The 13090-nt window shown below is 44.3% G+C and overlaps 1 protein-coding gene across 2 annotated transcripts in view; it reads left to right on the top strand.

Moving 5' to 3' along the window:
* The window catches only part of ERMP1 (endoplasmic reticulum metallopeptidase 1), a 361972-nt gene that overhangs the window by 234341 nt on the left and 114541 nt on the right, over window positions 1-13090 (top strand). For both annotated transcript variants that reach the window (XR_014970592.1, XM_085634130.1), the window contains exon 9: window positions 258-432. Coding sequence is in view for 1 of the 2 variants with exons in the window: in XM_085634130.1 (XP_085490256.1) it covers window positions 258-432 (175 nt within the window). In the remaining variant the exon portion in view is untranslated. The remainder of the gene's footprint in view (window positions 1-257; window positions 433-13090) is intronic.

Here is a 13090-nt window from a genome sequence, read left to right as displayed (position 1 = left end):
AGCTTCGAGAAGAATCCACTTCAATTGTGGTCACCTCTGCAGGGCGTTCACGGCAAAGGCTTCTGCTTGGACACCATCTGGTGTGTTTTAAGCATCTGGATAACAACAACTAAACTAAATTACTGATGTTTGCAAGTATGTCGTTATGTTGGTTTTTCAATTTCAATTTTAAGTGATAATATGCTAAAGAAAGATATCTCAATTTTAGGCAGCAAAAAGTAACGAAGTAATTTTATGTTTTGCTCTTTTTTTTAAAGAATTTAAGCGAACAGTACCTTGGAGACTTGTTCTTCGATGTCTCGTTGGTGGCCTGGTGTTTTATTCTAGTTGTTTTCGTTTACAATGACTTGTGCTCTGCCTACATCTTTGCACTGTGGGTTGCCTTCCCAATGTTAACGAAGCTTGGTAGTCGACGAGAATTCACAGAAAAAGGTAAAACATAGCTATGGATTTCTTGTTATTTAGGTTAAAATGTTCTATTAAATATTGAGCATGTAATACTTCTGTTTTTATGTTGCATGCCCACAAAGAGAATAGTTGCTCCCAAATAATCGTTATCCTCATGTTGCTTCTCATACAGTATTATTTTGGAATTCGTGTGTGTGTGTTACATGTATACTTCTAGTCTAAGTCTTTTGACTTTTTGTGAAAATGTGCTTTGTGTATATTCAATTACTTGCAAACATTGTCTGTCTCACTTCTTTACCTTCCTTCTTATCCACTTTTTTCTAGAGCTGGCAGACGATTGCTAAACAAAGTCACAAAATTCTGAGCAATGAATTAAAATAAAAAAAACTGCACTCTAATTTTACTCCTACAGTGTGTATAAATGTCCTATTCTCTTAAAATTCATAATGAATTCCACGAAGGACCTGCCGCTACTACAGACTCCCAGGAATATTAACATTCCCTTATGCAGCCATTTTACCTCTCTTAAAGACCCTAATGTTGACTTGAAGAATGTTAGCTCCATTCTGTTGATTAAATCCAAGATGAGATCATACGAAAATCCGTTAATTTACAATGGTCCAAGGTCCCTGAAAGCACTGAAGTATGGGATCCCACAAAGTTGGGCTTCTGTCCTGCTCACAGCATGGAAACAGTACCGGAAGGAGCCTTGGACAATAGCTGACAAATGCTAGATGGTGGCAGGGGCAAAGCTCTTACTTGGCTATCTTGTCTGCTTTTGACATCTTCAACCATTCTACTATAAAATAAGAGTGCAAGGGTGAGAATCACAGGACCACCCCGACTCGAACATTAAAAAAAATGAGAGATCCTGAGAGGACCGATTCCAAATTAGTTATGAGCATAAGAGTCTTAAATCTATCATATGGAATGGATGATAGAAAAAGATTTCTAATTGGATTAGTCAAATGAATATCCTGATCATGGGAAAAACTCAATTCGGCTTGAGAAAATGTAAAACACCCACATGAGAGAACAAAATAGGAGACACCTCATGTGAACACCACATGGAGGTCCATTACATAGTTTGGAGCACCATCCAGGTTTTCTATTTATTGGTGTTTCCAAACAGTTGTCAAAATGCAGAGGAGGGGAAAAGGGTTTCCTTATTGCAAAACCATACTTTAAACGGTGATGTGCCACTTCATTTTTTACCCTATTGGGTGGGTGTTGGAAATTGGGTTACTTGTTATGGGGAGGTGGGGGGTTGAAACCCTAATCTGAACACACGGAGATCGGCTGTGGAGTCCCCCAAGCCTCCTCCCTGAGCCCCACCCTCTTCCACGTCTACATGGTCCCGCTCTCAGCCATAGCCGGGAATCACGGACTCCACATAGTCTCCCATGCCGACGACACCCAGATGATCTTCTCCCTCACCAATGCACCCACAATCGCCAAAAAGCAACTTCCATGAAGGGATGAAGGCTGTCCCTACTAGATGAGACAGCTGCCTCAAGCTCAACTTGGACAAAACTGAAGTCCTCATCCTGGGGCCCAACACCTCCACCTGGGAAGAAGCTTCCTGGGGCCTGCCTTGTTAGGACCCCCCTCCCGACCGCGGACGAATCCTCTGCACTCTACTGGACTCCACGCTCATTATGAAGCGCCAGATCAACGCCGCCTCCTTATGCTTCCACACCCTGTGCCTGCTCCAAAAGACCTTCAAATAGATCCCCACTGAGGCCAGAAAGACAGTCACCCATGTACTCATCCAGCAGACTCAACTACGGCAACGCCCTCTACACAGGCATCACCCAGAAACTCCCAAGGAAACTACAGAACATTAAAAACGCCATAGCCAGACTGGTCCTCAACATTCCCTGCTGCAGCCACATCTCCGAACACCTGCGAGAACCCCACTGGTACCCAGTCAACAGAAAAGTTACGTTGAAGATCCTCACAGATGCCTACAGCGCCCCCCACGATGCTGGACCAGTATACCTGAACCACTGCCTCTCATTCCACGTACCCACCAGACACCCCTGCCGAACTGCCCCTGCCTCTCCACCTCAGGCTATCCCCGTTGCTAATCCAGTTCAGGAAGGATCTCAAGACCTGGCTCTTCAACTAAACCTCAACACATAGCAACATTTACTACCCCCCCCCCCCCCCCCCACAACACCCCAGCGCTTTGAGACCCTAGCCGGTGAGTAGTTGTGCTTAACAAATAATGATTGAGCGATTGATTGACTCAAGCAGCAACCACAATTCTTATCAGGGTGAAACACAAGCAAAGCCCAATTTAACCTGTGCTGAACCCTCTGTCACACAGCAGTCAGGCTTCACTTAAAGGCAATGTGTAAAGTATTTGTGCAGCACTTCAAACAGTTAAAGTGGTAACACCACACAAGACAAATCGCACACCAGTTTAGAAAGGTTGATTAAAATGTGGTATACTATTTGAGACCAAAACCACAAAAATTCAATCAGTAGAATCGGAGATATGCAGTTTTAAAGATTTCAGGTAAGTAGAGAGCCTAAACCTCCAAAGCTCCAATTACAGCTATCTGGTTCTTGAGACCAAGGGCGTAACACAGGCCCCCGCAGCCCCCGTGGTGCAGGAGGGGCCTCAAGCTCTAGGGGGCCCCCTCGGCAATGCACTCCGGCCAGAGAGCTCCTGATTGAGCCTGGAGGGGTCCCCTCTACGTACAGTGCAGGGAGGCCCCCTCAATTTTCATTACACCAGTGTTTGAGACCTAGTGAAAGTCACAAGTTGAGGCCGACTGTGATTGACCGTGGGCCAGATAAATGAACTAGGTTGGTCCAGCTGCAAGAGTTACCTTCAAAAGTCCGTCACGAAGAGTCCTGTTCATGGTGGAAGGGGCCACAAGGAGCAGGGGGAGCGATATGCATGGTCATCAATGTAGCGCAAAGAGCAGACCGCTATAGCATGAAGATCCTGTCTGTTGTAACAAAAAATAATTGCTGGAGCTTCGCATTTATGGTCACAGCAGGCTTTGGATGCTGTAGTGCGAAGTGCAGATCTCACGTTGCTGGGTGCCACTGGTGGTTGCTGTGGTGCGACGAGTCTGGTTCACAGGAGCTTTGGGCTGGAAGAACGTGCCGGCGGCAAGATCTTAGCGTGAACAGGCCCATTTGCGATCGAGAAGCGCCCAACCCTTCAGCATTTCTCATGTTCTTTTGGAGCAAGCTCCACTGATGCCACATCAAGGGTATAGGATCTGAGGGGAAACCTCTTGGGGATCAGGAACACACTCCAACAGAGGCCGGTAGGGCTCAGTCAGTTCAAGTTGCAGTTCTAAGAAACCGGGCAGATGCGGGGAGGTCTCTGTAGCTTGTTATGTCACTGTAGCTCAGAATAGGTCCCTTGGAGCAGGTCCAGTCTTCCTTCTCAGCAAGTAGGCAGCAAAGCACAAGAGTAACAGGGTAGCAGTCCTTCTGACAGGAGAGAAGCACAACAGTCCTTCATCTGTGGTATCCACAGGCCTAGAGGTGAACTGAGGAGCTGGGTCTGAGGATCCATTATTTATACCTGGTGCACACTTAGAAGTAGGAAAAGCTTCTAGAGGTTTCTGCCCCGAGAGGTGCTTGGAATTTCCTCCCTCCCTGCCCTGGTCCCACCTTGTCTGGCGACACAAAAGACTAGTGTCAAACACTTTGTGAATGTGCTCAGGCAGAGTCTTTCTGATGGGTAAGTGTGGTAAGTGATCGCTCCTCTCTCCTCAAGTCAGAGATGGCCCAATCTGCCAACACCTATTACCCCTTTATCTCACTGTCTAAGAGGAATACACAAGGTCCAACTGCCAGCTCCACCTAGTCATGTGACCCAGGCTGTAGGCACCAAATGGTTAGGGCAAGACAATGCCAACTTTCTAAAAGTGGCATTTTCAGAATTGTGACCTAAATCCAACTTTACCATTAAAGAGGGGTTTAAATTACAATTCTTTAGACCCCAGAGGGAATTTTCCTGCCTGCTCCCAATTGAAAGTTATCAGTTATTTAATGTAATATGGTAACCCAATGTTATCCTGTGGGGGAGGTTGGCCTTGCAGCGGTGAAAAATTAACTTTATACTTTTTCACTACCAGGGCATGGAAAAGTTAAAAGTGCATGTCCGAATTGTTAAATATACTGCACCCTGTCCTAAAAAGGAAGATTTAGGCCTGGCAAAAGGCAGTTTAAAACTGCACATACAGGCTGAGGTGGCAGACAAGATCTGTTTGAAAGGGCTACTTAAGTAGGTGGCACAATTAATGCTGCTAACCCACTAGTAGCATTTAATTTACAGGCCCTAGGTACAGGTAGTACCACTTTACTAGGGACTTAAAAGTAAATTTAAGAGGCCAATTGGGGTTTGAGCTAATTTCACCATGTTTTATGGAGTGAGCAGGAGCACTTTAGCACTGGTCAGCAGCGGTAAAGTGCACAGAGTCCTAAAAGCTAACAAAATGGGTTCCGAAAACAGGAAGGTGAAGGCAAAATGTTTGGGGATGACCCTGCAGAAATTCAAACAGTGGGCATTTACCGGGGGGGACTGGAAAGAATACAGATGAGATTCAACCATTAGGACTATGGCTAATTGAACCGTACGTTTTTGGTAGTATCAGCACAGGTTAAAAATGGTTGTAATAACTTGTGGGCTTATTTAATGCAAAGCAAACACAAGGCGATGATGTACCAGGCAGCATAATTTGAAGACACTTCTTTCTTATAGGGAGCCAGTGGAGGGTCTTCAGACTGAGAGCCGATGGGGATCGGAGGGGGGAGATTTAAGACCAGCCTTGCAGCAGTGTTCTGCAGAACCTGAAGCTTTGTCAAAAGCTTTTTGTTTATGATGCGAAAAGCTTGTTACCATATTCCAATCGATTAGTCCCTGCACAAGGGGCATCCGAGAGCAAAGGGGAATCCATTTAAAGATTTTCCTAAGGGAACGCATTAAGCCATAGCTGGTGCGTACCACGGAGTTAACGTGGTCGGCCATGGAAAGTTTATTGTCCATTACAACTCCCAGATTGTGGACTGCTGTCTTGGGCGGGGGGCACGGCCCTAGCGAGGGCGGCCACCAGTCAGTGGTCCAAACGTGTTGCGCATCACCAAAGAGCATGATTTCGGACTTGCTCACATTGAGCAGTAGATGATTTGACATCCAGTCATTGACCGATGACATGCACAGTTTAAATCTGAGTTGCGTATTGGTGGGATCGGGATCGAGAGTGATTAACAATTGCGTGTCGTCGGCGTAGGACACTGTATCAAACCGTAGGTTCTGATTAATTTAGCCAAAGGCGACACGTATAGGTTAAAAAGTGTGGGGCTTAAAATTGATCCCTGGGGAACTCCTTTGTCTATGGTTTGGCTTTTGGAACAGAAACTCCCTATTTGTACCTTGAAGGACCGTTCCGTCAGGTAACTTTTAAACCATTGTAGTGCAGGGCCCTTGTCACCACACTCGCTCCAAAAGGATACCATGAGAGATGGCGTCGAAGGCAGCCGACAAATCAAGTAGAATCAGGATGGTGGATTGTCTGGCATCCAGAGAAAGCCTGATGTTATCGACTATCTCAACCAGAGCCGTTTCGGTGCTATGGTGAGACCGGAAACCCGACTGAGATGAATCTAACAGATTACTTTCTAAATGTTTAGACAGTTGGCTGTTGACCGTAGATTCCATTACTTTGCCAAACAGGGGTAGGAGAGAGATTGGTCTGTAATTAGCGAGTTGTTTGGGGTCAGCTGATGGCTTTTTCAAGATAGGTCTGACAATAGCTTCCTTCCAGTGTGAGGGTACGGTGGATTGTGATAGTGAAAGATTCAGGATGTTCGTCAAATTAGGAATGAGTGCTGGACCAATTTTAGATGAGATCTGAGAGGCTGCGGGGTCAGTCGGTGAGCCTGATTTCATCCTTTTTAGTATGGCGGAGGTGTCTTCCTCTGTTAATTTACTAAATTCTGAGAGAGTTGGTGCTCTGAGGGAGAGTAGCATCAAATCTTTGTTCAGAGAAGGTATTTCTTGATTGGGGGAATAGTTTGTGGATATCTTTTAGCTTGTTAACAAAGCTGAGAGGGAATCCACCCACTCCTTCGAGGCAATATGTGATGGTATGCAGGAGGGTTGGTAAATTCATTCACGATCTTGTATAGCTCTTTATGGGAGCTTGGTTGATTCTATCTCCTAAGTAGACTGTTTTGGCCAAGGCTATGTTATCCATATTGCGACGGTTTAATAGTTTATACTGATGCCTATCATTTGTGTTGTTTGTAAGTCTCCATTTGCGTTCCGCCTTCCTGACGGCAAGTTTTTTGTTTTTTTAAGTCCAAGGTGAACCAGGGGGACAGTTTTTCCGGGCATTTAGCTTTTTTTTCTTGGGAGCAATTATGTCTAAGGATGTGCTAATAGCAGTCTCAAAACTTTTGGCTCCCTGGTTGGGATGGAGAAAGGGGAACAAAGGCTGTGAGAATAATTCAAGATTTATCTTGCTCCATGACCTTCTTAATTTCTGTTCTTTCGTGGAACATGGTTAAGTCGGTTTTATGTGCCTGTTATTTGCTGAGACCTGGTAAGAGTTAAGAGCAATGTTATGATTTTTTTTTTTTTGATTTCCCGAATGTATTCAGGTGGAATTGTTTCCACTATTTAAATTTTGAAAGAGTTAAAAATGTTTTTTAGATCTAACCTAATCAAGACCTTTATATTTTGCTAAAATTATAAACCTAATTTACTTCTAGGGGCTTTCAGCGAGCCCTCTTCATCCATTGGTCTGTTGTGTCAAGCACAGTTTGCTTCTGCCTACCACAACATACAGAATGAGGCTATGGGTCAGCCACCGTCTGCCTTTTACGTAGGTGATTGCATTCTGTTTGTGCACAAAGAGTACTTACTCGCTCCAAGAAAGTATTGCCTAAAGTGCTGGAGCAATGTGGGTTTTTGGGGGGGGCTTTCCCAATTCTTGTTTAACAAATGCCCTCTGATTTGGTGAAGTGAAATCTGTCAGGTTGCAGCCTCTTCACAGGAGTAGCATGATGTCCAATCTCAGATAATTTTGAAACCCAGATTAGCTGATAGAAAAGTAGGTCCACGTGTACAGAATCTCATTGGGAGGGGGCTGGAGGGAAATGAATTTGCGTAGAGCAGATGTACTCACAATCAATTACTGCACAGGTTGGTATTACGAGAATCAATATTGGATATAGGTAATTACATATAGGTAGACTTATGTTACACAGAAGTGAACTAAGCCCTTAAAAAGAGCAGCAATCACATTTGACACCAGCCTTTTGTATCAGTAAAGAGTTGAAGACACACCTCTTGAAAGAAAAGAACATCACATTGTTTTAATAGTTCACAAAACATCAACCTCATCTATCACTCAAAGACTTAATACTTGTATTTTGCCCTGTGCTCTGCTGCCTTTTGGCTAAGTTCATACTCTAAAAATACCACATACATACAGCTCAGTTTGTGTAACAGCACACCATGTATTGCTTCTGATAGCATTTTTCCACCAGTGATAATCAGTACATCCTCTACTTCACCTGAAGCAGGTTGGAGCAATGCAAAATTGAACTTGATTCTATATCATGTGCTTAGGAGATGGTAGAATATTGGCAAAGGGAATGGTGATTGACATGTGGATAAGTTAGGAATCAGGGGGCGTGCACTTGAAAATAGAAGGCGGTTATAGAAAATGGAGTCGGAGCGTAAGATACTATCTAGGCTATTTTGTTAACTAGTCAAAAAGTGGGTCTTGACAAAAGCCTGGATCAAAATCAGATGAGCGAGTAGAAGCTCATTGGGGTGGTTTAGATTTAAAATGGACTAGGGTAAACTCATCACTCTTTCTTTCAAGTATATTTTGAATATCTGTTCCACCAGGTTCTTATGGTTGGCAAATTGTTTTCCACTTGAGGCATGCACATTAACCCATGAATTTCCACTTCCCCATGAACTAATGAAGCGACCGTGAGAAACTTAGACCATGGGGTCTCCTAGAAGTAACATACAGGGTAATTTCAGATTGTTCTGGGTGTGCCCACGACGAGATGTTTGATTTGGGGAAGGGTTGCTCCTGTGCAAACTGCACTTCATGTCGTCTGCAACACATTACTCCATTCATCAAGTACAGAAAATCTGGACATTGGCGTTGGCAATCTTACTTTCAATTCCTTCATTTTTCACAAGGTCCCCAGTGACTCATGTCACAGTACTGTACTGTAACACCACCAGCATACCAATACCTTCTTTCAAGACATCAACACTATTGAGATCCCACATTTATCTCCCTCATGTTCCTCTACTATTTAAACCTTGATGTGACAAAATACTTTTCTTTTCAGCTGTATTTGACTACTTCATCTCCAACACAAATTTGCTCACCACTCACTGATGAAGCAAACTACTGGCTCTCACCGCTACATCCCCCGTTTTTAACTTCCTCTCTCCAACCACTCTATAATCCACATATCAAAATTACCCTCGAGCATCACCCATCATCAATGTTACCCTCGAATCTCACCCACTGAGACACTTTTTTTTTTTCTGGGTGGAAATGTTCCGCCACACAATCGCAGATTACATTATGCAAATACAAAGTGACATGACTTCCTTCTTCTACAACAGCTTTCAACAATGTCAGTAATGCACTCCTTTCGACTCCCACAGTGCCTCTCAACCTCTCATCCTTTATGCTCCCTATCTTCACAGTACTATGGTCACAGGTTCAAGACTTCCACCCACCAATCCAGGCGGAAAAGTTTTGAGTCTCACTATCTACCTCCCTTGACTCTGCAAAATCAACATACTACAATAATCTCAGACGTGTCAATGAGTTCATCCTTAGAAATTATCCTGCACAATCAACTGGTCCATCACTACACCACTACAAACCTACCTAGTTGTATTGGTAGTGACTTGGTGTCCTACTCCGTGTCTACAGTCTGTACCTTAATGAATGTGTTCAACACGGTCCACTACGGTTTCTTACACTTTGTTTATTTTTATTAACCTCTCTACCTAACTTGATTCCTTCACACCAACTTCCCCCTCAAACTGGTTTGCTCATCTTCACTGGTTTCCTGATAATAACTAAAACCACTAGCCTCAACTTCAAGGGTCTGTCAAGGTTGTCCTTTTTAATCACTTCTCTCTCAATTTGGGTCCAACAATAATTGTTCAAAATCCTCAGTTGATATTTCTGTGCTCAAAAGAAGTAAATACATAAAAGATAGCAGACCCCTCTGCCTAATTAACGCCTCGTGTCCGGTCATCAATTTTACTCCCGCACTTTGAGAGGCTTCTGCTCACGGTCTACTTTAGTTTAAGCTTTTTAAGCCTACTTAATCCTATCCAACATGCCTTCCAACAACTCCACTATGACGCTTTGCAAATATCCAACCCTCTGAGGTCTGCTCACCAAAATCCCTGCATTTTCATCCGCTTTGATCTATCTGCTACCTTCTACTCGGTTGACCCGCCAGCCATGCTTGTGACCCTCGCCTGTCTAGGCATTAGTGCTCAAAGCTCTCCACAAACCCCCCTCAAGGACTTAATCTCTGTTTTATTGCTGATTCCATTCATATGCAAACAGCATTCAGATCTTTTTATTCTTCCTCCCCATCGTCCCCATCTCCAAAATAAAATTCTTGACTGTCTCACAACCATTAGACCATGAATAGCTCCCTTATGCACAGTTCCTCACAAACCGAAGTAATCTACTTCTCTCTTTGCTGGCCTCCTGTTGCACTATCACCTTTTTCTTGGACATCTTAACACCTTTCTTCTTGAGAAGAACCTTATGAAGAAGTTTAAAAAAGAATGCGATTTGTTGTCTGTGTACTTAGTAAATTAGCCAGACAATTACCGATGTGACTTTAACAAGCAAGCATAAGCTAGAATGAATCTCTGCCAATCATCTGACGCAGTAAAAGCTGTGGTTCAAAGCGATTTATGGCACAGCTACTTATTACCGTTCTCAGCTGGTTATGTGTCTCACCTCAGTCCATTCCCTGTGCTTAGCCAACATTCTCCTCCAAATTGTACAGAGATCCAAGGTCCTACTTGAGCTGCTTCCATCTTTTCTCTGGAACTCCTTCCCAATTAAACTAAGTCATCTCTTCAATCCTGGAATTCCACCCAGCCCTCGAAGCCCACCTTATTAAACTTGGTTACTCTGTCTCATGACAGTATACCCTGTACCCTCCAGGCCCTACACCTCCTGTTCTCCCAGGTCCTTGACTCTATTCAGAGAGGCTCAAACTTTGCACTGTAATAATAAAAGGCATTTGTAGAGCGCGCAGCTACCCCAAATCGGGTGTCCCGGTGCTATAACAGACAATGAGCAAGGTAGAGGACAGCGCAAAACTAGTTATTCCGACTAAAAAGCCAAGTTTTCAAGGTCTTTCTGAATTCCTGTTTAGACTGCATCATGCATAAATGGGGGGGGTGCGGGGGGAGGTTGTTCCAGCATTTGGTAGTACCTACCTCGAATGTTCTGCCTCCCATTATAGCTTTCGCAAAAAGTGGTATGGAAAGAAAGCGTTTGTTGTTGGACCTTAAAGGTCTGGCTTGTTGATAAGGGCGGAGTCTCCTCCTCAGATAGTTCGGCCCTCTCCCTTTGTCTGCTCGAAAGGCAAATGTCAGGGTCTTGAGTTCAATCCGTTTGGCTATTGGCAGCCAGTGTAGTTGCCTGAGGTAAGGAGAGATGTGGTGTCGAAGCGGGACGCCGCAGACCAGTCGTGCTGCGGCATTTTGAATGACCTGGAGTCTATAGATCAAACCGAGTGGCAGGCCCATGTACAGGCCATTTGCATAATCAAGGTGGGAGATGATTAGAGCATGGACCACGGTTTTGCGGGTTGCATCAGGCAGGAAGTTTATACATTTCCTAATAGTTTTAATTTTGCCAAAACAAACCGCAGAGAGTGACAAAGCTTTGTCCCACCTCACACCCAGATTTCTGACCGAGTCCTTAGCAGTGAGTGCGTTACCCAATTCAGATGGCCACTATACATTGGACGGGGAAGGGATGGGTTGGTTCAAAAGCAGGACCTCGGTCTTGTCCATGTTACGTTTTAAGAACTTGCGCTTAATCCAGTCGGCGGGGTTTTTGAGGCATTCTTTTAGCGGGTCAAAGGTGTAAACTGCCACTCCGCTGAAAGTGAACGATAACTTAGTATCTTCAGCGTATGATGATACTTTAATCCCCATTTTGGAGATAAGCTCCGCCAAAGGTGTTAAATAAACATTAAAGAAGAGGGGGCTCAGGGCCGAACCCTGAGGTACTCCCCATTTAAGAGGTTTGGCGGGCGAGGTGAAGGGGTGAGTCAGGACCTGTTGATTACGGCCATGTAGAAAGGATGACAACCAATTCAGAACTGTTCCCTGGATGCCTATGTCCTTCAGTCGATCTATAGGATGTGGTGAGGCACAGTGTTGAATGCTGCAGATAAATCTAACAGCACCAACCTGTACTAAATCCAGGGCAGAAACCGGATTGAGACTCATGTAGGACTCGATAAACATTACCAATTGCTGGTGTACTAAATTCTCTAAAACGTTCGCCGGGGCGGGGAGCAAAGAGATAGTCCTGTAGATGTTGGTGACTTCAGGGTCCGCATTGGCTTTCTTCAGTATAGGTAGAAGAAAGGCATGCTTCCAAGCTGTTGGATAGACACCCTGTCGAAATTAAAGTAATCCAGATGGCATTTAAATGGGGATTAAGACACACTGCTAGGGCGCTGTATTGTTTGGCTGGCCAAGGGTCGCCAGGGGGCCCAGATTTACATTTCTGAAGCTTTGTCAGCAAGGCTTTCATAGAGATTTCCACAAATTCTGAGAGAACTGGCTTAGGTGTCTGCTCCAGTTTGAGCTGTAACCCCTGCTGGACTGCCACTGCAATGCTAAAATGTTAATCTCTGCACGCATAGCTAGATTTATATGATGTCAGAGTTTGTGAATTACCACAAACATCAGATGCCATCAACGAATGATTGTGATCACCCTATCTGTAATTGGTCCCATGTACTGTATTGCAGCTGTATGCATTACATACATGACAAAGGCTGCCATATCTAAAGGAATACAAAAACAATGAGCCTACTGCTGATTATTTGAATGAGGCTTAGTTGGGTTCAGGGGGCTTGGGTTGGCAAGTGAAAAGGGGTTTTGCAGAGGATGATCCTCACAGCATGTCCCTGGACAATGGAGCACGAGTGAAGATTGCAAAGGATGGATGGCTTGGATGGCTCACAAGAATTCCTATTGTATTTTAATAAATGCGTACCCATCCAGAAGGACTTTGGATAAGTTCCCTCCGCCATTTGTTCTGTTAGAATGTCATTCACATTTGGCTTGAGAGCACAAGACAGTCGACAGCTTGGTTTGGGGTAATTAGTTAGCCAAATTCAGCTTTTAACTCTTTTGCCAATGTTACCAAAGTTGGATGGCCTGCAAGATAGTGATTCGATGTTTGAAGTGTCTGGCCCTGTGAGTGATAGCATTTTGCCTAATCACATCTGCATCTATATAAAAATGCATATCCTGGGAAAGTATGCCTTTTACTACCTGGGATGTGGGCCACTCATTTACTTTTTACAGTATCCAACAACTACCCTGCCCAAGGTGATAGACCCTCTTTTGGTGTCTGTGTGCCTGGCACCTCCGCTT

The sequence above is a fragment of the Triturus cristatus genome, chromosome 2_1, assembly GCF_964204655.1.
Source record: "Triturus cristatus chromosome 2_1, aTriCri1.1, whole genome shotgun sequence".
NCBI lineage: Eukaryota > Metazoa > Chordata > Amphibia > Caudata > Salamandridae > Triturus > Triturus cristatus.
This window is presented reverse-complemented; position numbering and strand designations above follow the sequence as displayed.